This window comes from Numenius arquata, chromosome 5, assembly GCF_964106895.1.
Source record: "Numenius arquata chromosome 5, bNumArq3.hap1.1, whole genome shotgun sequence".
Classification (NCBI taxonomy): Eukaryota; Metazoa; Chordata; class Aves; order Charadriiformes; family Scolopacidae; genus Numenius; species Numenius arquata.
This window is the reverse complement of record NC_133580.1, coordinates 3,260,635-3,288,562: the sequence shown is the minus strand read 5'-3', so window position 1 is coordinate 3,288,562 and position 27,928 is coordinate 3,260,635. Positions and strand designations below refer to the sequence as shown.

Genomic DNA, 27,928 nt, shown 5'->3' with positions numbered 1-27,928 from the left:
ATGGGAGCAGTTGTAGAGAGCCCCCGTGGGAATCTGCACCCCTGCCCACCGGGAGCAGAGCTTCCACCTCAATTACCGTCACCTTCCTCCTAAGCCCGCTTTGCCAATCTCCGTAAGCTGCTTTCTCAGGGCTCCGGCAGCAGCCGTATTTATAGCCCACTCTTACTCATGAAGCGTCTCCCCAGTTAATAAGCTAATAGGATTCTTCGCGAAAGCACCTCTCCCACGGTATGCACACCCCCCCCCCCCCCCGCATCTCCAGCCAAAGCTGGGTGAGATCAGATACCAGGGGAGGGACCACCCGGGGGGGTATAAGAAGCTGCAGGACTGGGAGCAGCCCATAGTGACTGGGTGGCAGTGGGACGTGCTGGGAGAAGAAGAGGAGAGTGTCTGTCTGTCCATCTACCCCCCCCAGGTGAGTGCTGCCTGCTCTGCTGCCTGGGCCCTGCCAGTGATTTGGGGCACGGATTCTGCTGTTTTGTAAAACACTTGGGCGCAGGGATGTTGGTGCCGACTGTGGCTTGGAAGGAGGGTGGTTTGGGGCTGAAAGGGGAAAAATGTGGCCAAAAGGATTTCAGCGCGGCCAAGCCAGAGGGCATGGATGGAGGGGTTGGGTAGCGGCACGGGAGAGCTTAGCCAAGACTGGAGGGGTCTCAGTCCGCTCTCTGGGGCTTGGGAGATGCAGAGGAGGAGTTCAGCTCTTCTCTCCTCCACTTTTCATCACCTCATCCCAAATTCCTGGGCTCTGGACAGGGCTGAGCCCATGGCACCATTCTGCTCCCACTCCCTTCGCACGTTCTCTCGCTGCTGCCCAAACAACCCTGCAGGTGAGGGTGCCCGAGCTCCGCATCTTACAGCACCTGAGGGCATCAAAGAGCCTGCATTTGGGACAAATCCCTTGTTTTCCCACAGGGAAGAGGATCGTCTCCTCCTCCTATATCAATTTCTTCTTTCTCCCCAGCATCCTTGTGGTTGCATAAAGAGGCAACTCTGCCCACGTGCTCTTGGGGCTTAAAATCCTGCCTGGACTTAAGCTCTGCTAATGTCAGAGCTGCCTAACTTTAAGAAGCTGAGCTCATCCTGTCTAATCTCCCGGCGAATCAGCTGGCGATCAGCGCAATATTTACGGTTTAATTCTGGATGCCAGGCTTGAGCAAGCAAAACACAGGCAGCACAGTCAGGCAGGGCTGGGCATTGCCTTCCCAGAACCGGCTCTGGCGCTGCTGGCTAGCAACGGGGATGGAGGGGCCATGGGTTGGGGACGTGCGCCCCGAGACTCCCCTCCTGCCCACAGGGTGGTTAAGTGGTTAAACTGCCCTTGACCTTTCTGCCTGTGGTTTCCTCACTTTCCTGTGAGTGATGGGACAGAACAAGCCCGTTCCTGCCCTTAAGCCATGACAGCCAATTTCCTGCAGACAAGAAAAATTCATAAAATTGAACCTCCGTAAGCCCTTTTGTTCATTTTCTTGCCTTTCCCAGCCTTGAACTCACTTCCCTTGGGAGTCACCCCTGTGCTTCCTATTTTCTGAAGCCTGTGCCTGGGCCATCGCTCTCCCTTTTTTCTCTTCCACCTCTTCTTCACTGCCTTTTTAGCTGGAGGCAAGGGGTTTGCTTGGCTCAGGTGCCCTGCTGGGTTTCCAGCCGCTACCATGTGCCCTGAAGCCAGGCAGCTCCAGCTGAACCTGGAGCATCCCAGCTCTGCCAAGGCAAAAGGCCCAGCAGTGCCATAGCCTGAGGGCTCTGCAGTTCCAGCTCCTTGGGAGGTGAATGATTTTATGATTTTGTCCCACTGGCTGGTGACAGCCAGCAGCTGCCCCTTCCCCACCGCCTCACCCAGCACTTCCCCTCCATCTCTCCCTGCAGATCCCCGCCTGTGTCGCTGCTGACTTAAAATGGCAGATGGATCAAAGTAAGTGTCTTTTTTTCCTTTTTTTTTTTTAATTTTTTTTTTGTTGTTATTGGGATGGAGGAGGGCACTGCATGGCAGGAGCAGAGGGAGAAAGTAAGCTCCCTGACTCCCCCCACCCACTGCCCCCATGTGCAGGTACCTGAGCTGGCTGTAGAGAGATAGAGTTCTCCTTCTCTTCTCCTTCTCTTCTCCTTCTCTTCTCCTTCTCTTCTCCTTCTCTTCTCCTTCTCTTCTCCTTCTCTTCTCCTTCTCTTCTCCTTCTCTTCTCCTTCTCTTCTCCTTCTCTTCTCCTTCTCTTCTCCTTCTCTTCTCCTTCTCTTCTCTCTTCTCCCTTCCCTTCCCTTCCCTTCCCTTCCCTTCCCTTCCCTTCCCTTCCCTTCCCTTCCCTTCCCTTCCCTTCCCTTCCCTTCCCTTCCCTTCCCTTCCCTTCCCTTCCCTTCCCTTCCCTTCCCTTCCCTTCCCTTCCCTTCCCTTCCCTTCCCTTCCCTTCCCTTCCCTTCCCTTCCCTTCCCTTCCCTTCCCTTCCCTTCCCTTCCCTTCCCTTCCCTTCCCTTCCCTTCCCTTCTCTTTCTCTTCTCTTCATGTCAGTACTTTCTCACTTGCCCTTAAGACACAGCCAGCTAACACAACCCCTCCTCGATGGTTACACACTGAGCTCAGGAGCATTCCATGGGGCAGGTTTGGCTCTGAATTTTCAGGACACTGAATTCTCCAAGGCCAGGACATCCCTTGCACTGGCATAGCTCTTGGAGGCGCACCGTGCTCACAGGGAAGCCCTCTCCCTCCTTGCCCCACAGAGACCAAAGGCTGCTCCCTCCCTCCCTGCCTCAGGAGTGGGCTGGGCTGCATCCAGCCTCATTGAGGGCATTCCCAATCCCCCCTCTCTGTGTTTCCTCCGCAGGGTGTTCAAGAAGACCAGCCCCAATGGCAAGGTGAGTCCATGCATGCAGAGACGGGACCATGTGCCCCATCCCTGGGACTCCTCTGGGGCAGCTCTGCCCACAGGATGGGAGGCAGACTGGGTTTCCCTTCCCTTTGAAATCTGATTGATTTCTGCTATTCCCACCACAATGCCACTGCAGGGCTCACTTTTTTAAAATAGAAATTAAAAAAAAAGAAATCTATATGGACCCTTAAATGCAATGTCTGGTCCAACATGCTAACAGCAGGGTTAACGTCCCGCAACACAACCCAGGGCTTGAAAATTTTTGGCCAATTCAATGACAAACACTAACCTGTTTCCCTCTTTCCTTTGACTATGTGCTGCCTCCAGCTATCCATCTACCTGGGAAAGAGAGACTTTGTGGATCACGTGGAGTCGGTGGATGCTGTAGGTGAGTGGGGCTGTTTCCGCCACGGACCGAGAATCACGGGCAGCAAGCGGTCCAGGGGGGACCAGTCCCTGCGCTGGTGGCTGCTCACCTCTGCTTCCCACCAGAGCAGAAGGAGCAAGGGCAGCTCTGGAGGAGCAAACGTCCCATTTTCCTGCAAATACCCTTACAGAAAAATGCTGGGGAAAGGGACAAAATCCCTTTGCCAAACAACCCAGTGACACTGCTGGTGGTGATGCTGAAGCCATCCCGCTGACCAGCAGCTCCCCTCGGTCACCTTCCCAGCCAATGAGCAGATTGTTTAACTTTTAAAAACCCTGTGGTTTTGCAAGGATCTTCTCTGGTGGCTGAGCTCACTGGCCCTTCTTCTCTGCTTGTTTGCAGATGGCATCTGCCTGATCGACCCAGAGTACCTAAAGGACAGAAAAGGTATTAAGACACAAAACCCCCACGTTATAAGGGGAACGGGTGGAAACCAGTTCAAAGCTCACAAGTAACCTGGGACTGTAGTCAAGTTAAATCTGCAACAGGTTGTCTAAGCTTGTTGTACATCAGGGCAACGGCAGCTGGCCTGACAAGGAAAGCTGCCTCTTTCTTCTCGTCTTTTCTGCCTGGGGCACTGGCTCTGAAGCTACCCGTGCCTTGTAGAGAGATGTGATAAATCTTGTTAACTTGGTGTTTGAGGTCTAGGTCCTGATAACAGGGTCATATTTCTCCTAAAGAGTTATTAAAGTAGTTTTTCTTTCTTTGTTCTTCTCTCAACCCCTTTTCCCCCTTCCCCTAACCCTACTCCTCTCCGTTTCCATCTGGCTTCAGTGTATGTGACGCTGACCTGTGCGTTTCGCTACGGCCGAGATGACCTCGACGTTATCGGCTTGACCTTCAGGAAGGACCTCTATGTCCTGACCACCCAGATCTTCCCGCCGGTACCAGATCAAGCACCCAAAACCCTCACTTCTTTACAGGAAAAGCTGATGAAGAAGCTCGGGGAGAACGCCTACCCCTTCACCTTTGAGGTAGGGGCTGCTCAGCCCTTCCCAATCACACACCTTCCATGATGTGCACCAGGGATCATCTCTGGGCACACTCTTTATTTACTTTTTTTCTCTCTTTCCCTGTTCTGCCCAGATTGCCACCAACCTGCCCTGCTCCGTCACCCTGCAGCCAGGACCAGATGATGTGGGAAAGGTGAGCTGCTGTCCCCGACCTGTGTCCCCTGGACCCGTTCTCCCTGGCAGGGACTTAAGTTGTGGGGTGCCAAAAACAAGAGCTGCTTCTTTTTCATGGGGACGTGGCCCATGGGATGAGGGTTGGGGAGGAAGGATGGCTGGAGTCAGGACCAGGATCTCTGGGGATGCAGTGGAGGGGGAAAGAAGGGAATGGACCTGAACTTCAGGCAGCTCTGAGCCCCTCCTACTTAGTGACCATATGTGTCCCCCCAGGCCTGCGGCGTGGACTTTGAGGTCAAAGGATTTTGTGCTGAAAATCTGGAGGAGAAAATTCACAAGAGGTATTTGTAGGGGATCCCTTTCCTGCCTTATGGCCCTAAAATTGAACCACCAGATGGTTTTGGGGTGGCCAGCTTAGGGGTCGGGCCAAGAACCTCCTGTCAGCCTGTGCCCCGCTTGGATTGGGTACTGTACCTGAAGGGGGGGGCAGTGGTCCCCATGTAAGTGCCCACCACGTCCTAAGAGCAGGCTGCAGCTTGCATCCTCTGGCTACAGACACCGTGATGTCCCCAAAGGCAGCCAACATGTTCCCCTTGAAAGCCATGTCAACACATCCCTGCTGGGGTAAGCAGGGGTGACCGCTTCTCACCCTGCAGGAACTCGGTGCGCCTCATCATCCGCAAGATCCAGTTTGCACCCATGAAAACGGGGCCAGCTCCAAAGTCGGAGACCACCCGGCAGTTCATGATGTCTGACAAGCCCCTGCACCTCGAAGCCTCCCTGGATAAAGAGGTCAGTATGGAGTCTGTTCCCTGGCTCACCATGTGACCCCAGAGACAGAGACTGGGATACCCAGTCATGTAACTGAGCCTTTTCCCACCACAGATCTACTACCATGGAGATCCCATCAATGTGACCGTCAACATCAACAACACCACCAACAAGATTGTGAAAAAAATTAAGATTTCCGGTGAGAGGGGGCAGGAGGCGCACATCCTGGCACCCACTGCATCCCGGCCTCCCCGTCCGAGATGGGGACTGCGTGCCTGTGCCTCTGCCATGTCACCAACGCTGCACCCTCTTGTCTCTCCTCAGTTGATCAGATCACAGATGTGGTCCTCTATTCGCTGGATAAATACACGAAGACTGTGTGCACCGAGGAGATAAAGTAAGTAAAAAGGGGCTGGGAGTGGCGCGGCATCGCAGCCAGAGGGAGGAAGAGAGAGGAGGAGGAGGAGAAGGAGGAGGAGGGGAGAGTGATGGGGAGAGGGGGTGGGGAAGACGGTTTTACACCAGGCAGCAAAAATATCAGGGTTAGAAAAGCAGATGCAGAGGAAGCAGAGAAGAGGGAAGGCTGTGGACACTGTGCGCCCCCCCCAAACGCAAGCCGGTGTCAGCTGAGGAGGTCCCTGGGGGAAGGTGCACAGCTGCCCCCAGGCTGCTTCCTCTCCTCGCTTTGCATCTCTGAGGGCAGCCACAGCCTCTACGCCCCTGCGGCTGCAGCAAAGGCAGAGGGTAGAAAAAAGAAGTGGTTGTATAAGGGAACAAAAGGAGGAAACAGAACCAGGCAGTTGCGTGAGGAGGGCAGGGCAGGGGGATGTCTGGCTCTGCCCAGGTGCCTGGTGTGATGCTGAGCATCCCCGATGGGTGCTGAGCACCCACCAGGCTGGTGCTGGCTCTGAGCTCTCCTCTCCCACTCCTTCCAGTGAGAATGTGGCGGCCAACTCCACCTTCTCCAAAACGTACTCCGTCACCCCCACGCTCTCAGCCAACCGTGAGAAGCGAGGCCTCGCTCTCGATGGCAAACTCAAGCACGAGGACACCAACCTGGCCTCCACCACCATGTAAGATCCGGGCGGGTTTCCCTCCTCCCTGCCATGGCCAGACCCATGCCTTCACCCCACTCCGACAGCTTCCTGATGCTCAGGGGGCTCTGGGCTCCCACCAAGGGTCTCTCGCACCTCCTGTGCCTGAGCCCACTCCTTCCAGCTGGAAAATGCAGGGATTTTGTCACGTGGCCACAGACCCACCTCTCCATCTTGTAGGAGAGACATAGTCTCCCAATCCCACCCATAGTCCAAAGCCCCTGTATCCCTCTGCTGAGCTGCATCGAGTCTTGTCTTGGGAGTAAATCCCAGCTCAAGCAGCTCAAGTGGCCTCCAGAAACTGTTCTGTGGCTTCAGCCAAGTCACCTGCCCTCCTCTCTCTTTTACTGCCATGTTGTGTTGTCCTCTCCTGCTAAACCCCAGTGCACCCCACATGAAATGTGGCATGGAGACAGCCCCAGGAACTGCTGCAGGGGAGCAGATGGGGTCTGTGAGCAGCACTGCCCTCCTCACCACTCTGCTCTGCCTTTCTCCTAGCCTGAGACCTGGCATGGACAAGGAGGTGTTGGGCATCCTGGTATCCTACAAAGTGAAGGTCAACCTGGTGGTGTCCCGAGGAGGGTGAGGTTCCGTGGGCGCGAGGGTAGGGACCATCCCCTTGGGCTGTGGGATCTTGTACCACCGGGCAGATGACTCATGCCATGGGCCCCCTTGTCCCTGCCCCACTCCCCTGAGCTGTGGGGCAGCTGGGTGCTGGGCTGCTTTCTGGCTCCCAGTCCTCCAGCCCAATCACCACTGCCCTTCACTCCTGTTATAAATCATCTTCTACATTATTATAAAGCAAAGTCTAAAACCTTCCCTCCTCTGCCTTGGCTGATTTCTGTCCCTTCTCTCCTGCTGCCGCAGCATCCTGGGGGATCTCACTTCCAGGTAAGGGGGGAGCTGCCTGTGGGGCCGAGCATGGTATGGCGCTGGGCGAGTTTATTGAAAGAAGTGCTTTTCCTTCCAGCGACGTTGGTGTCGAGCTGCCTGTCATCCTGATGCACCCGAAGCCTGCGGACAGTAAGTAATGCCTGGGATACCACCAAAACTCAGGGGAGGAAGAGGCAGTCCCCGTTCAGAAGGGAACTGGGAAAAGCCATGCTGATGCAGCCACCTCCATGCAAAGGGCCTCGCTTTTCCCCAGCATCACTGGCTGTGGGACAGGCAGAGCCACCCTCTGTCCGGGACCAGCTGTGGGAGCAGGTCTCCTCCCCGCAGCACCCTGGCTGCCGCCCATCTTAACACCTCTCTTTCCAGAAAAACACCTGAGCATTAAGAAGAGATGTTAGTTGCCATGTCCTTTCTCTATTAACCTGCATGTGTGTCTTTCTTCCAATCCTTGCCTCCCCGTGCTTTGCTTATCAATGGACTACAGATAAGCCAAGGTAAAGAGACGTTTGCTTATAGTCAAGCCAGTGTTTCCTCTAGCACATGAACCATACGGATCCATCCCAGATGGATGTGATGCCCAGCTTGAGGTTACATCCTTGGATTAAATCATCCAGGCCTCAAAGTCCTGAGCCCCTGTGTCACGGCATGACACCCTCCACGGTGGCACAGGCAGCAGGAGCGTTGTCATGGGCTGGGAGGATTCAAATTGCATGTGTTCTGCAAGTTTCCAGGGCTTATTTTACAACTCCACAGTCACAAGTGCCACCACTGGACATAACATCCCCTACAGCTTTGGTCCCCATCTGCTGCGTGCTGAGGTCCCTTGGCTGTTGGAAGCGTTGCTGGTCACATCCCCTTGCCCCTTTGTGCTCCCCAGTGCCAGAGCCCTCTTCTCCTCCCACCACATGAGCTTATTCCAGCTGAAGCCACAGCTGGGGTTGCTTCCCTCCGGGAAGCCGCAGCATGCCAAATCCATTCCTGGCAGCCGTGCCTGGCAGCCACAGCCGCCAACCAGCCCCACAGCCGGCCCTGGCTTGCAAAGGCCCAAAAGGCTGTTTTTTGTGTCTGGTTACACCCTGCAATGGGACACGAGCACTGGGATTTGGAGCCTGGAAACTCAGGCTGCAACTGCAGAGCTTTCACACTGAAGCCTATCAGTTTCCCAGCTCAGTGAGGATATTTAAACTTCCAGAACAGGAAATCTCTTGGCCTGTCCCCACCATCGCTCCCTGTAGATTTTGCCAAGTCGTTTCACATTTGCAGGCTTTTGGAATCAGTCTTGCTGACTCTTTTTTTCCATTTTCTTCCCCCACTTTTCATTTTGTGGCTCTCCCTTGATGTCATCTGCTGCTTGCCTTTTGTAAGGAGGTAACTAATCTCTTTGTCTCCACTTAAATTTCTTTTCCTTCCCTTTTTTCCCTTGACAATGCAAAATACTGTCTTTAAAAATGCCAAAAGTTGCAGTTACTCTCGCCCAGTTCCTCCGGTCACGCACACTTGCAGCCGAGCCAGTGATCTGTCCTGGATTTGTGTTCTCGGGTTAGGCCATGGCTCACAGTGACCTGGCTGTTCCCTGAAGCGTGAGGGGTAATGGGGCCAGGGCGAGCATCAGCAGGATTTGGGCACCGTCCCCTAGTAGGAACAGGGTTTGGGTGTCAGCAGGGATTTTGCCCTCTTCGCTGAGGTGCGTGTCAGACAGCTGGACAATGGGCTCACCATGCTCTGCTCTCCTTTCCAGTGAGGAGGACATTGTCATCGAGGAATTCGCTCGCCAAAAACTCAAGGGGGAGAAAGACGACGAAGATGAGAAGGAGGAGGCCGACAAAGAGGAAAGCTAACCTGCTGCCTGCTCGCACGGACAGCCACTGGTCCCATGCGCCCCGGTTTGGGACATAGATGCCCGTAGCGCGTTCCCTGCTGCACTGCACGCAGTACAGACACCTCAGCCCTCTACACGCAGTGCGATGTATTCCCCTAGGTACACCTTCCTACCCTGGGCTCCTCACTCTGACTCCAAGCCCTGGTTGCGATGGCGGGAGCCGCTGCATCTCCTCCCGGTACCGCCACATTGGAAAGCCTGAGTGAGTGCAGGACGGTGCTCCCACCTCCTTGCACCCATGGCTGCCTTCGAGGGGATGGGGACAGGGAGGGTGCAGCGGAGCCCGGCCAAGCGCCATCACCAGCGTGTTTGTCGTTTGCCTGCGTTATGAAATACTCTGTGACACCGTTATAAATAAACCCGCCCCTGTGGCCCGGTGCAGGCTCCGTGTCGTGATGCCGGGGCGCGGGGCCCGCCCCGGGGCGTGTGGGGAGAGCTCGCAGCGGGCAGCCGATGCTTCAGGCTGCGACGGGCCTCGGCGGGAGGGCGAGGCGTGGGGGAAGCCGGGGGCGGCCGCTCCCGGCCGGTCCCCCCGTTACAGGGCTGGCCCCCCTGCACAGGCCGCAGCGGAGGCCGCTCCCGGCCAGGCCCCCAGAGGCCGGCCCGTCGCTATGGCAACCGCCCGCCCCGGGGGTGGTGCGGAGTGACGCGGCGGTGACGGCGGCGGAAGTGACGCGCGGCGCGGCAGGCGGGGCGGTGGCGGTGCCGGTGTGCGCTCGGCGGTGTCTCCTTCTCCTCAGTCACGGCTCCGGCTCGGCCTTCCCGCGCCGCCATGTCCGCCCCCGGCAGCGGCGGCGAGTTCGGGAACCCGCTGAGGAAGTTCAAGCTCGTCTTCCTGGGCGAGCAGAGCGGTGAGCGGGGCGGCGGCGAGCGGGGGGGAGCAGGCCGCGGCGGGCCTCAGGGGCCTGGCGCCGCGGGGGAGGCGGGGTGAGGAGCCGCCGCGGGCCTAACGCTGCGGGCGGGCGGTGAGGAGCCGTGAGGGACGGTGAGGAATCGTGAAGGGCTTTTCTCTGCCCGGGGGGGAGGCGATAACGAGCCGTCCGGGGCTCCCGCCCGAGGGAGCGGCGGCCCCGCCATGGTCCGGCCTTATCCCTCCGCCGGCCTGGCGAGCGCCCGGGTCTGCGTTTGAGGACACCGCCTGCTGAGGCCGGGCCTCCTCCCGGGGCTGGCCCGCAGCCGTGGGGCCGGGCGAGCGGCTGGGCCTTGCTGGCGGTTGGGAGAAATGCGGTGGCTCTCAGGACGCTGCTCCGCCCCGTGTGTTGTGTCTCTGACCGTGTCCGCACCAAGTGAGAGAGAATGAATGGCAAAGCTGTGCTGTTTGTATACCGTGGCCGTTGCCTCTCTTACATCTTCATTTTTTCGTTTGTTTTACCTGAAAGTTACCTCCCTTTTGTACCCTTTCCTCATAATAAATGGATGAGTTGTATCTTTTTCTTGAAGTCATGGTGTTCTTTGCTGTATTACTTTCTTTAGATCTATCTCTTGCTGCTTATCTCCTCCTCGGTCCCAGAACTGTAGGTCGTGGGGGAATTTCCAGAAGTTGTCTGATATCCCTGCCTTACCAAGGCGGGATCGACTGCTGCTGACAGACATTTGTCTAACCCTCTCTAATGTTCACAATTTCATAATCTTTCTAGGCAGCTTATTCCTTTTCCCTCTTCTCTTCCTTGTCATGTCCTTTGAATTTTTCTTGGCTTCCTCCAGCCTCCTGAGAGAGAATCAGAGATCTTATCTTTGGCTCCCATTTCTTGTCAGTTCTGCGCTTTGTGTCTTGATAATATTTGGAGATGTAAATTTAAAGTTTTTAAGTAAGCCACCAAGTTTACTCTGTACCTAGAATCTTGTTATGAGGAAAGGATACAAGTCTTGAATGTGGCGTTTGTGTCCAGCCCGAGGCAGCTGAACAGTGTCCAGGCCATCACCATGTTTTATTTTGATGTTTGTGTCTAGAAGTCCAAGGCTTGGTGATTACATAAGTAGCAAAATGTGAATAACAAAGCAGATTTATTGCTTGCTTAAAGCAAACAAATAATTCTTTGTTACATGCATCACAACGTACCTAATACGAGGACCAGATTTTCATTATCATTCATTTTTGACCTACGTAGATTGATTTGGCTTAACCTACTTCATCATTTTGTGAATTAATTTCTTAGCTGGTTATTTTGCAGGAGGGCGTCGCTGGGAAATATCCTTAGGTTGGCAAGTTCATTCATATGATCGGTGCTACCAGCATGTGACTCCCAAAGCGGTGGTTATTTTTTTCCACTGCTGCTTGAGAGTTTTTTTTTTTCTGTTCTTTTGTAGTTGGGAAGACCTCTCTGATCACCAGGTTTATGTATGACAGTTTTGACAATACTTACCAGGTATGTGGTAGTTTTGTTAGTTTTGGGTGTGGTTTTTCTTTTTAAATATATATATCAGCAAGTCTGTTCCCCGCTATTAAAGTCTATGCCTGTGAGAACTGTTAGGAGCAAGCATGTTCCCATGAGATGTCAGTTCAATGTCATATGTAAGGTTGTAATGTGCCTTGAAATGGAGATGAGACTTCTTGATTAAACCCAAGCATCTAGTATGATGTTGGGGATTACAACATACAAAAAAGAAGCAAGGTTTAGATCCTGTCTGGGTATATGAGAAGCCTTGAGGAAAACAGGGAGAAACATTGGTTTATGGAGTTGGCTAACAGAGAAGACAATGGTCAGGGTGCGTGACGATGGATATGGAAGTCTTGGCAAACGGAGAGAAAGAATAAAATATGAACGCTTATGATGGTTTCTGGTCTCTAGCATCTGAGTCCAGAGTGCATAGATAGATCTGCAAGAAGTCACCGTGGTGTATTCTCCTTTCTCATTCTTTTTTATTATTACTTTTTTTTTTTTTCTTTAACCAGAAGACTATAGATAGAAAAAGGCAGGGAAATCTTGGCAGGGAAAGAGTAGGGTAGGGATGAGGAGGCTGCAGATGAAAAGCTGAAGATGTTTAAGAGGCCTGAAGATCTCAGGAAGAGTTAGTTGCATTAAAACCACTTAGCAGTATTTCAGGGGAATGCCAAATATCTTTAAGGAAGATGAGACTAGGGTGTTATCTTTTAATTCAAGCCAGAAAGAGCTACTGGTTTAGATTGGGGTAATTTAAAGCTGGAAAAGGAAGAAAAATTTGTTTTCTTGAGGACAAGACATTCACTGGACCTGGATCCTCTTGTGCTTTCTGTGTTTCTTGTCCTGATTTTTGTAAGGTGCTCTTGTAGATTTACCTGCTTGTTGTAGTTGTTATAAACTGTGTCTTGCCTGCAGAAAATAGGACTAGAAACCAGTACTAACTACAGAAATTGACTGTCGGGGTCTCTTCTAATATTAAGTGGCTCGTGTTCTGATGGAGACCTTCCAGAACATGTTATGCTGCTTGTGTTTAAGACAGATAATCTGTCTAAAATACTCAAATCTGTTACATCAGTAGCCTGTCTCCTGTTTCCTGGAGGTATGATGGCCTAGGACATCTGCTTGGTTTAAGTGTCTGGGAGTGCATCTAACTTAGTAAATTACTTTAAGTGTCTTTGTGCTGGAATTGCTGTACAGCAATGAAAACATGAATGGAAGGAGACGTACAGAAAGAACTGCCTGGGAAGTGAAGCTTCTGAATTTCACTGGAAAGGAAGCACATTCTGAAATGGAAAGCCCCAAATGAATGTTGCTTTTTAGCTTTCAGTACAGTTGCCCACAATTTATATATATCTAATTTGCTCCATCTTTTCGTTATTTCTAAGAAGATAATTCTTGCCAGACTGAATTGCAGTAGAGCAGAAAGAGATGCCAGTTCAGATATGATCTGTGTTAAGATGCATGAATGTCTGAGGCTAAAATCCAGACTCAGAGGTTCTCATGCAGTTGAGAAGTGTTAGAAGAATGATGTGAAATGAAGACGGTGCAGATATCCAGCTTGCTTTCTTTTTATCAACCATATTGAAGGCAAATGACTTCAACAGCTTAATTTAAGTTTGTGAACATTTCTGAGAGTTTGTATAGAAAGATCTGAGTTGCAGATGCTGGAAGGCGAGTTGCAGTTACTAATGCTTTTTCTTCTTTTCAGGCGACCATTGGAATTGATTTCCTGTCAAAAACAATGTATCTTGAAGATCGCACGGTAAGTGAGGCATCTGTGTGATAGCATGGCGACTGCAGGCAGGGGAGTGCCAGTTGCTGTGCATGCTGTTCCGCCTGGCTGTTCCTCCAATGGCTCCTGAAATCCCACGGCAGCCTTCAGAGGGACAGCCTTTGTTGAATAAAATCACTGACCCGCTCTCCTGTTTCTGATACGTGTTAACATCTGATACGTCTAGAATGAAGTCAAAATCTTTCATGCAAAATCGGGGCAAGCTAGTGTCCATATCCCGAGCCATGGGCTGTTCTGCTATAGGCTGTCTACCTTAGATATAGTTTGCTCCCAGAATTTGCAGCTCTGCCTCTGGGATTGTCAGTATAAATGGTTTTGAGCAGACCCCAGGCAGTTCCAAGTCTTGAGGTCATTAGGGATTACCAGCGGGGGCATAGTTCCTTCCCATAGAAACCCTCCTTTTATAACACAGTTCTTACTTATTCTTAATAAAGTAATTATGGATTTAGCTTGCATGAGATTCCTTTTTGCATAAAGAGATCCCTCACATCCCTCTCCTGTCTTTCAGTATTTGTTTTTTCATTAGTTCATGTTTTGCTAGTAGTTGCCTTTTTGTTAGTTTTGCTATTGGCTGGGAAACTGTTGTGGGAAGGAAGTGTGTGTGGTGGTACAATGGAAGTCCTTTGTTTGGCTTTGGGTCTGTTGCTTCTGAAGAAGTCTCAGCCCAGTGTGTGGTGAGTTCCCCGAGTGCTCCTCTGCCATCTTACCAGCGATTCACCCTTAGAAAAGACCTTGCTTAATCTTTGTTTGGGACAAACTACTTGTATAACATTCTTCAATGGTGCTGGCAGTGGCAGAAGAAGAAAAAGATCTCGGGAATGCTGCTTAACACCTGTGAAGGCCAGTTGGAATGCCTGCGTGCTGTTTCCAGCAGCGTAGTCTTGATTTCTTGTGGCTGTGTAGGTCAGAATGTCATTTACCCGCTGGCCTGCTATCCAGAAAGTACCATGTTCTTTCTGATGTTGGATATACTGTTAGCTTTCCTGCTTCTGTAAGTGGTCCACAGAGCCCGTAAAGCCTGTTTAAATAACAGAGGTGTTGATTGTAGGTAAGAGGAGGGGGAAATACAAGCACACAAGCTAGGAAAATTCAGACATCGAAATAATTTCTCGGATATGGCTAATGAAATGAAGAACATTAAGCCTCTAACTACAGCATACGCTTTAGCATATTTGATAATGTCTTTACACCAAATAACGTACCTTGAAATTATACCTGTGCCAGATCACTCAGCGCTAAATATGGCCTGAGTAGCAACTACTTGCCAGCAGAAAGGACAACTATATGTGGAGCTGGGTTCTTCAAAACCATCTCCAGTAGCCAGCGCATTGGGAGCTCTGGCACTAAGTGAGCTGGGGCCACAAGAAGCCCCGTCCTCACTCCCAGCTGTCAGGCTGCCAGTTCCATGTTACAGTTACAACCTCATTCTTGAAAGACTGAGTAGTGGTTCCTTCTCTGAGGCTGGATATCTTCCCAGACTTTGATTTAAGCACAAGATAAGCCAGTCTAGAGGGTGTTTACTATCCTGGTACCCCACTGCTATATTTCAGTACTTGACATCAGGCTTTCCAGTGGATTCATCCGCAGCGGGGTGATGTGGTCCTTATGGTTAGGAGTGACCGCATCTAACTAGCTGTAGGCTGCAGTTTGCTTCTGTGGCTCTTGTAGCCTGAGTCCTGACACGGCAGGATGCACTGAGGTACGTATGCTTATTTCCCTCGTCAGCACATGGTGTGAAAAGGTATTTTTTAGGGATATCTTGGTTTTATGATTAACTGGAAGAACACGTTCGTATGTGTGAGTTATTAATGGGTCTGTGGAGGGAGGGAGGTTTCTCAGACGTGCTCGGCTGAGGTTACTGCCAGAATGCAGTTAGAAGTGCCATTAGCTCTTTTCACATTTCTGTTCCATTTTAACTTTCCTTTGGTTGCATTATTTTTGCCTTGCAATTTTTTTTTTCTTTTTATTTCACTTGAGTTTTGGTTTTGTTTTCCGTTTTCCTGCTCTTCCCTTTCCCCCTTTCCCTACGCTTTTCCATTTCCCAGATCAGGCTGCAGCTGTGGGATACAGCCGGCCAGGAGAGGTTCCGCAGCCTCATTCCCAGCTACATCCGTGACTCTGCTGTGGCTGTCATTGTCTTTGACATTACAAGTAGGTATTGAGCTGGAGTGTCTGCAGGGACCTTGCTTTTAACATGTACCTTTTATGCACTAGAAGTGGTGGTGGTGGTATCTGAAAGGAGCTAAGACAGGCCATTGGCCCCAGGACTGTAGGTGTTTCATGGGCTGAGGGGAAGTAGCTGAGCATCTTCCCCCCAACCAATGGTAACTCCATCCCATAATACAGAAACTGGGCAATTGTTTAACCCTGGTCTGCTCAAAGCTCAAACGATGGAAGTGATACGCAGAGGACTGACAGGTGGGCGAACAAAGACTGTGACTTCCCATGTGTCTGTGCTGATTTGAATGAAAGGTGGTTGGTAGCCCTTGGAAAGCTTTATACTTTTTCTTGTTTTGGTTTTATTAAACATCAAACCTGTTTTTCCCCCTCTGGATAACTAGAGAGGTAATACAAGTAATGACTTCAGATACCGAAGCAATGGAATACTGTCAGAGTAGGTAGAAAAGTATAACACCCCTTTAAATAAAAGTGACTTATGAGGATTCGAGACTCCCATTTCATTGAAGAGGAGAGATGGTGATTCATATGAGTGACCAGAGAGCTTTTGAAAGAGAAGAGATGTGACTACTATAATTTCTAAAAAATAAACAAGCTTAAAGGGAAATTTTCCATAACTCTTGGCATTAATGTTTTAGTATAAGATATGAAGATAGGAATACAATTATTTCATTGTAACTCCTTGTTATTGATTCCACCTGATCTGTCTTTTCGGGTTAAGCTCCAGGATCACCATAAATACGTAGACAGGATTTATACCAGTGAGCCAACACCACGTGAACAAAGTCTTAAGAATGTAGCGCAGGTGAAAAACCTCTGCCCCACCTTTATTCTGTCACTTTCTCCAGATTATAGTGAGGCTTTACAGACCAGGGGTTTGTTTTGGTTAACAGAAGTGCTTAACAAATAATAACCTTCTGTTATGATTTATCTTGCATGTTGAGGGCAAATAATTATATGGTCTTACTCCTAACCCTATAGTTTAAGTACTTGACTCTGGGAGGATTTCTGGTTTGGTGCAAAATGATGTAAAAGTGGAGTAATATGTTTGGGTTTGAGGAGTGCTGAGGTGTGCACGTGATGACGTGACGATGACTGGGAACTTGTCTGGGTGGGGCAGTGTGGCAGGCTGCATAGGTTGGCATCTTTTGTCCCCACGGTTGTGACAGGTACATGATGCTGTTTATCCAGGCAGGTGGAAAAATCTTACCAGTCCAGGCTGCTGTTAATAGCTTCCAGACATGTCAAAAATAATTAAGTGAGAGCTGATCTCATCATACTTTGGTAATGGTCTCATCTTTTCGGGTAATTTCATTTTTTCTTGTTACTGCTCTTTGTTCTGTTCTTAGTGACTGGGAGGCTTTTAGTTTTCTTGTGTTATCGAAGGAACATGCGCATGTACCTCTGAGGGCATGATGATGGTGAGCGCTAGTGGGATTAGGAAAACACAGTTTCCTTTACCACTCTGAAGAGCTATATATTTGCATTGTCTTTAGGGGTAACTGTATTTGGGAACCTCAAATAGTCTCCTGTTAGTTAATGATTGTTGTGGTAGTGTAAAATAGGGAGAGTCCCATAGGACATACTTAAGTGCCAGCCAAGATACTCTTAACTAGTAGGGAAAACCCAGAAGCTAGCATGTGGGGAGCTGATAAAAAAAAAAAGAGAAATTGCTTACTTATTGTTACTGTGCTGGGCATCTTGAAGTACAAGTGGCCCATGGAGAGATCCATGGTAAAAATCTATATTGCAACTCTGGCCCCTTTCTGAACAAGTTGCCTTCTTTATAAGAGAGGGTTAACTCCTGGTTGAGCACCTTCCATCTTTCCAGACCTGTAGGGTCAATGGCATGTGAGTGGGTTATTTATATTTTGTTTTCCCTTCCACAAACTTTGGCTTGTAGGAACAAGAAGCCACAGAAGACTGTGGTCCCTTCAGGGGTACCCACACCCCAGCTGAAGGCCTTCCCTCAAATAGCGTTACCCTTCAGTACGAGATTACCGGGGACAGTTCTTCCCTGGTTCTGTGGTACTTCCTCTCATTGCCTTTTTGAGTCTGAAGGTTGGAGCGTTTAAATTACCACTTTGATAAACTTTCTGGGTGGATAGTCTGGTGTAGCAGCAATGTCTTGGGGACTGTGTGGCAGCTTGCTGCGATAGCTAGAAGCCGGAGCCCGAAGCTGTCATTATCAATCTGATCTGTCAGCACGGGTGTGATATTGTCCAGGTGTATGGAGTTTTTTCACCCTGAGTTTCCTGGGGTAGTGAAGAGTCCTGACTTTTGCTACTGTGATCAAGGCTGTCTTCAAAATGAAGCATGAGCCTAATTGCTTTAACTATAAGCCCTAATCTTCCTTAAGCCCTAGGGCATCAGATCTACATACCCTGATGTAGATGCGATGTTTTGAATCTTCTTGTAGCGAGACACTTTGCAGACATGTGCTATGTCCAGCTTCTACTTATCTCTTAAACAAGCCAATTATTGGTCCTTCTGAAACTGCTTTCTCTCTTGCAGCCAGTCTCCTGCAAACTGCCTTATTAATTGCTGTTCTGTGCATAAACAGCTGCTTTCCTTCGTTGCTGAACAAGTGGCTTTGTGAGCACATCTGACTGATTCATGTCATTAAGCTGAAAACCAGTATCTGCCCTCCTATGAAACTCGTGCCTGTTGAGAATGCCAACAGCAATCATGTTTTCTGGCAGTGGAGCGGTAGCTGTAGAGGTAGCCGGGGAGGGTAATGACTTGGAAGGAAATGGTATCACTCCCGGTTGTGAAAAAAGCTTTTGTTTAGCATCCACTGTGGTAGTTGGGCATGTTTTGACCGTTGCTGTTTCAAACAGGCAGGTGCCAGACCTTAGAGCTAATATATGTAATAAGTCAGTTTGTGTTTGGGCATAATTCTGGAGATCAGACTGTCCCTCTCATACTGTTTATTTGTTTCTGACTCCCATGCTTATCTGAAAGGGAAAACCCAATGCCCTTTGTGTCACATGAAGCCTACAGTATATAGCTTTTGCTTTTGTTTCTGCTGGAACTTATTGATTGCCTTAATCTTGCATGAAAATCCCCATTGATGTCTTCTGGATGCTTGATGCTGGAGAATGGTTGCTGTTTTGCTATGTGGTGTCTGGGCTGAGGGAATTGCATGTCTGTCACATGGGAATTGCCCAAAAAGCTTTGATCTGAGATGCTCTAGGCTAGGCGTCCGGTGGAGACCCCATACAGAGCACTGGGTAGACCAGGAAGGCCAGCTCTGTATTGTTAGCTGCCGCTATCAGCATTTGGGTAGTAGCCATAGCCTAGAGCTCTTTGGGAACACCAGAATCTCTAGGCAAGGACATTATCTACAACCAGAGTCAGAAAAGCCAACTTTGTTGGTGTTTGGAAATTTGGGACAAGATTACAAGGTCAACCTCAGCTTCTCAGACTGAGCTGCATAGAGTTAATTCTAGAAACGGCCTTTTCTCTAAAGGACAGTTTCCTCCTTTTCTTTTCTCTCTTGCTCTCTCTCTCTCTCTCTTTCTCTCTGCTCTCCCTGGCCTGGTACCAGCAGGTTCGGCTGCAGCTTTGGGACACAGCAGGCCAGGAGCGGTTCCGCAGTCTCATTCCCAGCTACATCCGCGACTCCACCATTGCTGTGGTAGTCTATGACATTACAAGTGAGTGATGCTTTGGTGTCTCATTATTTGAAATACTACGTGTAAGCAGAACTAATAAGTTAAAACCAGAAGTTCTGCAAAAAGATGATTAACATCAGAAATGTTTTTTTGCCCCGCCATGCTTTTCTGTCTGAGCAGAAAACAATTTATGGGTCATTTATGTGTGGTGTGGGAAGATTTGGAGAAGCACCTTCCCTCTCTGAAAAGAAGTTTTATCCTGTTTGATTCTTCCCTACAGACTTGAATTCTTTCCAGCAAACCTCCAAGTGGATTGATGACGTTCGGACAGAGAGAGGAAGCGATGTCATCATCATGTTGGTGGGGAACAAAACCGACCTGGCAGACAAGAGGTAATGGAGGGGAGCTGGCAGCCTGGCTGCCCTGGCCAGTAAAAGCGAGGAATTGGCCAACTAGTCTGTCTTCAACACAATTTGTTGACTTTAAATGAAGCATAAATAGCAAGTTTCTTCTTGTTACAGGATGCAGCATAAGCTTTTATAGTATCGATCTAAAAGGTTTCCCTCTCAGCCTAAATTCATGTTATACATAACACAAACTGTGATGTTGTGGATACGTGAGAGGAAATTAAATTAGCAAAAGCAGACTTCCCCAAGAGACTTAAGAAGTTAATTAGACTCTGTAAATCACACAGATTTAATGTTTTGGGACATGTCATGGAGCATTTTACTTTTAAAACTCTTAATCCTACAATGCCACTTCAACATTATCATGTGAGAGCTTCTTAGAAGACCACAGGCTTGTGCTTTTGCATTTCTTTTTCAAATCCTTCTCTTGATTGTTGATTTAGCAAAAAATTTGTTTAATATTTTCAGAGATTATCATTCTTTATGAAGATGTCAGAAACGGTCTAGATAAGGAAAGATTTTTATTATAATGGTTAGTATCAGCAGTAGTTGGCAAAGGGATGAGAGAGTAAGCCATATGCAGTTCCTTACAGTCCCAATACTTTACACTGAAACATCTTCACATACACCAGGTCCTCTAAAACGTGTGCTTCATATGTCAGAGGACATATGAAGTATTGAAATGATGGGAAATTTTTATCTGATGCAAAAGAAGGCACCTCAGAAAGGCAGAACTGGAAAATACGTGGATCTCGCAGCAAAATGAGGTCTTACAAAATCAAACCCTTATCCTTTGGCTGTTCACAAGACACTTCTGATCAAAAAATAACAGCTTGAAAAGCCTTCCAGGTGGAACATAAATGTTTTCTCAGAAAAATCTCGCACTATTATCTGAACTGCCTGGGTTTTTACTCTGTTCCTTGGGATGATGGGCCTAATAGGGATCTGTTTCATTGTTGGATGCTAGCACATTTTAAATTCTAAACCGTGCTTTATTCCTGCAGTGTACATATTGCTTCAGAATGTATTGTGATGTGATTTTTTTCCCCTTGTAGTTTTGGTGTTGTCCAAATGCCCCTATGAGACAATAGCCAGCATCCCTGGCTGCACAAACCGGTCTCAGGAGATGCTTTTTGCCCTTTATTCCTGTACAAGTCATGCTGTTAGTTTTTTTGTTTGTCATGCCGAGCAGGAAAAGCATAGATAATTCTAATACTGGCAGGTGGTTTGAGTCAGCGGGGGGGAAAAAAAGATAAAGTTAGGCTCTAACAAGGCACTGTGTGGGCTTTGTACTGATGGTTCCTACAGAAACGTGGTCTGTGTCCACCACACAGACCACCTTAGTCTTTACAACTATTTGGCTTTTTCCATTTCCAGTGGGGGGCCCTTCTAAGTGGCCTGTGCCTTGCACTTTGGAAATGTTGGTAAAAGTTGGGTTCAGAGCTTCAGAAATATGATAAAAATGTGTATAGCTGCTTTGGATTAAGAATTCCAGGTGGCAAGACCTCAGATCAGTCTCTGAAATCAGTTTACAAAAAGCAACAGAGCAAAATCCAAGATACTCTGCTTGAGCCAGCTCTGGATATTGACAACATAACTCATATGCCCTCCTGGGAGCTGAAAATAACTGCAGCTTCCCAACTGAATAACCTGAATTTCTATCAAAATCCAATTTCATGTGGAACTGGAAAACCCAATGGGATAATTTCAGCCTTGGATTATTTCCTGATAGTATGTAAGTGAAGGAGAGTGTGTGCAGGACAGCTGGCCCAGCACTGTCATAAGAATTAAAAATACCAGAAAATTGTTTGAAACATAGCTACGGTTGAAGTTCATGTAGCACTAGAAGTTCTTATTCTTATTTTAGAAGCTTAATGTAAGCAACAGTCTTACCAGTCTACCAGGACAGTAGTCCTGGTCTAGGCTAGAATTTTGAATTCTGGTGTATATCCAGGTATCAGTAAAAGAAGCTGCCTTGGTTTTCTTTTAAAGGGAAGGTAGATTGGTGTTCAGCTGAAATACCGGGCCTTTTAAGGCTGGGCGAAGCCACAGTATCAGTCTGAGCTTTGTCACATTTTTCAAAATAGAATACAGCATATTGGAAGCCATTCATCCTATGGTAAAAACCAAGTGATGATGCAAGTTAAGTTCTGAGGCCAGAAAGCTGAACTAAAAATAGCACTGTTCTTATTCGGTGCAGCCTGTTAAGTTTTTCTTTCCTGCTAATGTTGCTTCAGTTGGTGGCTGGGTTTTGGTTTTTTTTCTGCCGTTTTCTTTTTATTATTTTTGGACTATTTTTCTTTGTTTTGGTTTTTCTTTTCTGTGATTTGTTCTCGTTGCTGTAGACAGGTTTCTATAGAGGAGGGTGAGAGAAAAGCCCAAGAACTGAATATGATGTATATTGAAACCAGTGCTAAAGCAGGATATAATGTGAAACAGGTATGTACAGGGTATTGATGAGAGATGCGTTTGCAGGTGCTTGCTTGCAGGCAGCAGCCTAGCATTTGCTGTTGCACTGTACTTGCTGCTGGAGCCTTTCTGAAACCTTTCTGTAACCTCACAAGAGTTCCCCCTGTTGACTTTTGGGAAACTGCTTTTTGTATCAGGTGCAGCTTCTGGGGATTTTTCCTTCCCTTGAGGATGCTGTGAATGAGGCTCAAATGTACTGCACAAACTTCATCCTGTGCTGATCGTCTGTTATTAACAGTCATAAGCCCAGGCGTTGCCTGGGTAACTTACCTGACGTTGTTTCAGTCTTAGCTGGAAGACCTGGGAGTCTTTAAGACTCAGAGGTCCTGAGGTCTCCATTGGTGGACTCTGCACCCTTGTAGGGGGTGGTGAGGCCCTCCACTGAAGAGCGTCTCAGTCACAGACATCTAACTCTCCCTGTCTGTTCTTCCTTTCTGTCTTTCTGCTTCTGTTTGGATCTCTGTCCAGGCAAATCACTACAGAAGAAGGTGAACAGAGAGCCAAAGAGCTGAATGTGATGTTTATCGAGACCAGTGCAAAGACTGGATACAATGTGAAACAGGTAGATCAATGTTATGTTCTAACGGCAGGAAATCTGCCCTTGACTGCTCTGTATGGGAATGCTTCTGCTTGGGGTTCATGTTCCATCAGATATTTGCTTGTAGTGTTTATTGTCAGCCCCTGAAATGCTTCTTGCATTGCTGCCGCACCTTTATTTATTGGAAGCTCCTTTCCTGTCAAGTCAGTGACTCCCAGTTAAAGCTAAGCAAACTCATCTTGAATGAAAGGAGAATCTAAAACCAGAGTGTGCTGAGGGATAGGAATGGCACTATTTTGTACAGCCAGTCAAACATAATTTTTGTACATTCCCTTTGCTTTTGTTAAAAGTTAATGCACTGTTTTCCGAAATCAGTGTTGACATCAGTCAGGATAATTGCTTATGCTGATGCACTAGAGCAGAAGTTCCTGCTTCTGTTTGCAAGCTGCAGAGGAAAATCTTAGAATAGTTGAGGTTGGAAAGGATCGTCTAGTCCAAACCTCATGCTCAGAGCGGGCTGCCCAGATCTGACTCCAGTTGGGTTTTGAATATCTCAAAGGATAGAGAACCCATTTCTCCACGCAACCTGGCACAGTGTTTGAACGTCCGTACACTAAAAAAAAAAAAAGCTTTAAACTTGTCTCGTGTTTAAGCGGAATTTCTTGTATTTCAGTTTGTGCCCATTGCCTTTTGGTATAAGCTTGTGGTCCCACTCTCTGCTAGTTCAGGAATCGTTCTGAAGCGTGACGGAACTTGGGGAGTAAGGCAACCCTAAGGTCCAGGGCTCTGCAGGGAGCATAAGTACTGTTCATGTCAGCTGGGAAACACACGTACCGGTTTGCTGTGCACCAGCTGGTGAGGACAACCTCACGATGGGATTAGGAGGCTTTGGGTTTGTTTCTTTTGACAATTCTGGATTGAGTCCACTTTAGTCTTTGGTTCTGACTTGCTGTTGCTTTATTTGTCTAGCGGGTGTTCGCAGTGAGAACTTCTGTGACTTAAAGGATGCGAACTGCAGCACCTTGCTAGTACCTCAGTGGCTTGATTTTTCCAAGTGACACAATTTGGAGGTGTGGATGAGAAGCCCCCACCAAGCTACTGTGAGAAAAGTCATCGATAACTGATGATCCCTTTAGCTCTTTATGCAGTGCTTTTCACCAGAGAGCCTGGCGGTGTCTGTGTGTGAGCTGCTGCGTCAGTGTCAGCAGGAGGAGCTCTCAAGCATTGACTTACACAAAACCATTTTCTGTTTTTAAGGGGATATGATAGTCCTTCCCAGCTCTAGCACATCCTTAGTAGCTTAAATGCAGCTCACTTGATCAGCTGCTCTGCTTGGAAATGGCTGGTTTGCAGCAGGACTGAAGCGAAAGGATGGGGTGTAAAATCTCAGTTATCCATAGATTTCTTAAACCTTTGGTCTCTTCTGAGGTTGCTTATCATAAGTCTAGTTTTTGCACTGTAACATTGCTGGGTACAAAAGCATTTGAGGCTGGAAATGGTAGATGACACGCTTAGTGAGTGCAGGAGGGAATTGTTCTATGTGTCCCTGGAAGAACTGTTGCTAATTAATTCCATGTTCTGTTCAAGCAGAAACAGGTAAAATAAAAATGTCTTTTTTAGGCATCGAATAACTTCCTTAATAAAACCTGTTAAATTTCTTAGATAAGATTCTTGTGGCATTTGTTGATCATTGCTTTGCTTGCTAAAGTACCCATGTAACAAGTTTGTACAATTTGGACTCTAAGATCTGCTGTAAAGCAATGTGTTTTTAATATGTGGGGTTTTTTTCTGACAACTCTTCAGCTCTCCCTGTTTCTCCTTTTCAGCTTTTCCGTCGTGTGGCTGCTGCCTTACCTGGGATGGACAGCACACCAGAGAAGAGCAAAGAAGACAGTATCCTTGCCTTCTTATCAGTAACTTTTCCTGGTCTCGTAGTATTTGACAATTATCTTTTGTTAGGTTGGGCTTACTGACTTTTTGGCACGTTGTGGGGATGGGCCTTACTGGGGTTTTGCAGAGATATGGCTGAAACAACCAGTGTAAGTGTGGTGCTTACCTATGGGCAAAAATTGAGGACCCTGCTTGTGGTCTGTACATAAATGTACACAACTACTGAGAATGGCAAGTACAACTTTTGCTTTCTCCACGTAAGCTTAGGATAAAATTTGTAGAGTTTTAAAATACCATAATTCTTTCCTCTGTTTGCACAGGGCTGTCTTGTGCGCAGACCTGTCCGATCGGGCTCTGTCCTCTACAGGGTCTTGACGTACCAAGTCCACTGGCTTTGCAGTTTTTCTTAACTTGTCTCCTTGCAGTGATTGACATCAAACTAGAGAAACCTCCTGAGCAGCCAGTAACGGAGAGCGGGTGCTCCTGCTAACAGGCCCGTTCTGTAGCAGCACATTCCCCAACCGGCCAGTCTCACTGAAGAACATCACCGCTCATTGGCTAGGCAACCCTACTTTGTGGGCTGAAAAAAAACCAATCTACTAAGCGAGCGAACTCCCTGTTTACTGGTGGGGAGCAGCCCCGGCCGCCCCTCTTACTGCATGGTATGAGCCCTGAGTGCAGAATGAGTGTCCTGTCTTTTATTTTATTTTTTTATGTTATTGCACTTTGGCACTGCGGTGCCCTTTACACTCTTTCTCTCTCTTCCTCTCCTTCGCCCCTTCTTCTCCTCCTGCCCCGCCCCCCACCTTGAGCCTGTCTGCTCAGATGTATCTTGTGAATGCAATGGAAAAGCCACCAAGTTAGGGAAGACAAAAATAGAGCTTGGGGGTGGGCTTTCCACCTTCCTTACTGCCTTGCATCTTAACTAGTTCCCTCTCCACTCCAGCCCCATCTCTGTCCTGCATCCCCACTTCCTCTGTTGAAAGGCTGCTCCTTTTAAACCAGTCAGTTTGACTTGGCCTTGCCTTTTTGGACAATACAGGTTATCTGTTTCTAGGCTTTTGCTTCCTGCAGGGCACACACAATATTAGCTCTTCCGTTTCTCCTTTCTGTGGATGATCTTGGCTGACTCTTGCTCATGACTTCTGAGGTTTTTTTCCCCTCGTGTTAGACACAGCACTGGAAACCCCCAGACTCTGATAGCTTTGGCCTTGTTGCTCCCGTTTCTGTAGCAGAGACATCCCGCAGGCTCCTTTCCTCAGTTGGAATATCTCCCCAGCCAGAGAATGTTGGCGCTCGGTGAGTGTGGGGAAGGAAGAGGGTACGGAGGCTTTGCAGCATGAGGCTGGATGGGGAGAGATCCTCAGGGTGGTTTGTAGAGACCTGGGTCCTGTCTGTCAACAGCGAAAGCAAACGGTTACCCAAAATCCATCGCTACAGGGGCAATATCTGCCCTGGGAGTCATGGATGGCGTTCGGGCTCCTTTCCTAAACTCTGTCCTCTTGTTCATTGTCACATAGACTGGGACCTTCTTCACGCAGGTCACAGCAGATAGAAGGCCGGTGATAGCTGCTCTGCTCTCATACCGAGGTTGCTGCTTGATGAAATCATACGTAGCCGCTTCTACCGTTGTAGTAGACTCCTCGGGGATGGGGCCAGTAGCCATTTCACTTTTGGACTAGTCTTAAGCTGTCACATTGCCAAAACCGAGATGAGCAGTGGCAGGGATTTATTGTCAGAGCTGGGTAGAGGAGCGGAGGAACGTGTGCTGCTGAAGTGAATTTTGGTGTCACCTCTTGACCTTGGAGGGTGGGAAATAAATCCTCTTCCCCCTGCCCCTGGGTTCTAATCAAGTTAATGGAGCTTTTCAGAGACTCTTACTGGGGTTTTTCATCCATCTGTCTGAACCAGAAGTCTGTAGGTTTGTTGAGAGCGAGGAGAACAGAACAGTCGGATGGCTCTAAGCCATTCACTGTTCTTTTCGTCACCCGGCCTATGTCATGCTGACAGGGGGGATGTTAGCGGGCAGGAGAGCGACTGACCGCAGTGTGAGGGGTGGGGACAGGAGCGTTTGGCTGTCGGTGACACTGTCCTAGCAGGATGCCCACCGGTCGCTGACACAGCGTGCGCACTTTGAAGCCTGCAGGCCCTCGAGGGAGGGGAAGGGGCAGCCTCGGACAGGGAGGTGGCAGTCCCCATGTTGGCCATAAGTCACCTCGCTGCCCATGACTGCCCTTTTGTCCCCCAGAGCCCTGTCCCTTCCCCTCCGGCTGAGCTGGCCTGCAGGAGGAAGCTGGGATGTTGTTTCCCATTTCACTCTGGAGTGTCCCCCTCCCCTCCTTACCCACAGTCCCAGCTGGCAGAGTGGGGTCCCAGCGCCGGCCCCCCCCCCCCCTCCTCTGTACATACCCCCTGTTGTGTGGGAATTGCTGATGTTTGTCGGTGTGTCCGTGTCTGCCGTAGAACAGGTTTTGCTGTCCCCTTCTCACGGGCAGGTGTGCACTGCTCTGCTGTCGTGTTGTTCTGAGTCACGGAGCTGGGGGAGGGAGGGGGGAGACCCTATGTACCGGGGTGGGGTGGGGGGGGGGGGTAACTAGTGAAATAAAATAGTTCACTTCCCACTGTCTTCTCTATGGATGTGTATAATATTGAGTGTGTGTCTGGCCCTGCTGTCTCCTAGCTGTTAGCCGAGTAAGTGTGACTATTAAATATGAGTATGGACTGTCTGACCACAGCCGTGTATCACACTAAATAAAGTTATTTCACCAACACCTTCGCTGTCCTGCTGCCAGAGCTGGGGGGGCCTGGGGGTGCCTCAGCTTATTTTACTCCTAGGTTTAACAGGTCTGTCCTGCGCAGGGTACGGTGGAAGAAGGACAAGCTTAATGGCCGTAAGCCCGGCTTTGGGAGTGGGATGAGAAGAGATCCAGGATGGGGTCCACTCCAGGAGGGCCCTGAGGGAGGGGGGGGGCTGGGCTGAGGGGGTGTCACCAACCCAGGAGCACTGGTGGCCCCAGCTCCTCTCTCTTGCTCAAGGGGGTGTGAGGGTACCCCCCTCCCCAAGCCCTTGCAAGCCCCTTCCTCCCCTTGGGGTGTGAGGTGTTGCGGGAACCCAAAGGGAACTGCAGGGCCCCCCCCTCCCACACTCACCCCACCAAGGAGCGGTTCAGGGTGTGGGGTAGGACACCCTGTCCTGAGCCACCAGGACTCCCTGCGGTGCCACATCAACATCTGGACGTGGCGGTGGAGATGGTGTATGACACGCTGCACTGCATCGATGGAAGTGGGACACCAACGTCACCAACACACGTGACGTTGCCTGGCTGGCTACCAGCGCTGATGTGGGCTACGGTGGCTGTGAGTGGGGGCCTGAGGAGGGGGGGGACAAGGGGTGGGACTGGCTCACGTAGAGGGGCCACCCTGTCTCCCTGGCAGGAGAGAGGTGTCTGGGGGACAGGACACCCCTTGGGATCTCTGCTACAAGAGGCGGTTCTCACCAGTGGGGCTCGAAGGGGAATGGTGGGAGCTGCTTGGTGGACACAGTAGGACCACCAAGCAAACTGGAGGGGGTCACTCGGGCCAGCAGCATCCCTAGAGTGGCTGTGTGTC

At 49.3% G+C, this 27,928-nt stretch overlaps 2 protein-coding genes across 5 annotated transcripts; both read left to right on the top strand.

Annotated features, from left to right (window-relative positions):
- The first annotated feature begins 1,892 nt into the window (after positions 1-1,892).
- On the top strand, positions 1,893-9,006 carry ARR3 (arrestin 3). The gene is made up of 16 exons (XM_074147364.1): positions 1,893-1,909; positions 2,811-2,841; positions 3,183-3,243; positions 3,625-3,669; positions 4,057-4,256; positions 4,369-4,428; positions 4,683-4,750; positions 5,066-5,201; positions 5,295-5,379; positions 5,505-5,577; positions 6,116-6,253; positions 6,773-6,856; positions 7,142-7,165; positions 7,245-7,301; positions 8,211-8,219; positions 8,907-9,006. The coding sequence occupies exons 1-16, from the start codon at positions 1,893-1,895 to the stop codon at positions 9,004-9,006; spliced, it is 1,188 nt and encodes a 395-aa protein (XP_074003465.1).
- Positions 9,007-9,740: 734 nt separating this feature from the next.
- Positions 9,741-27,086, top strand: RAB41 (RAB41, member RAS oncogene family). 4 transcript variants are annotated; one of them, XM_074147244.1, is made up of 8 exons: positions 9,741-9,898; positions 11,355-11,413; positions 13,137-13,190; positions 18,952-19,057; positions 19,296-19,407; positions 22,360-22,453; positions 24,256-24,322; positions 24,745-27,086. In XM_074147244.1, exons 1-8 carry the CDS (start codon positions 9,820-9,822, stop codon positions 24,807-24,809), a joined length of 636 nt encoding a protein of 211 aa, XP_074003345.1. In that variant the 5' UTR covers positions 9,741-9,819; the 3' UTR covers positions 24,810-27,086. The 4 variants fall into 4 exon arrangements, with proteins under 4 accessions (XP_074003345.1, XP_074003347.1, XP_074003346.1 ...); XM_074147246.1 differs by lacking the exon at positions 22,360-22,453 and adding an exon at positions 21,768-21,861 and having other exon boundaries at positions 9,820-9,898; positions 24,745-24,809; XM_074147245.1 differs by lacking the exons at positions 18,952-19,057; positions 22,360-22,453 and adding exons at positions 15,266-15,371; positions 21,768-21,861 and having other exon boundaries at positions 9,820-9,898; positions 24,745-24,809.
- The last annotated feature ends 842 nt before the right edge of the window (positions 27,087-27,928 follow it).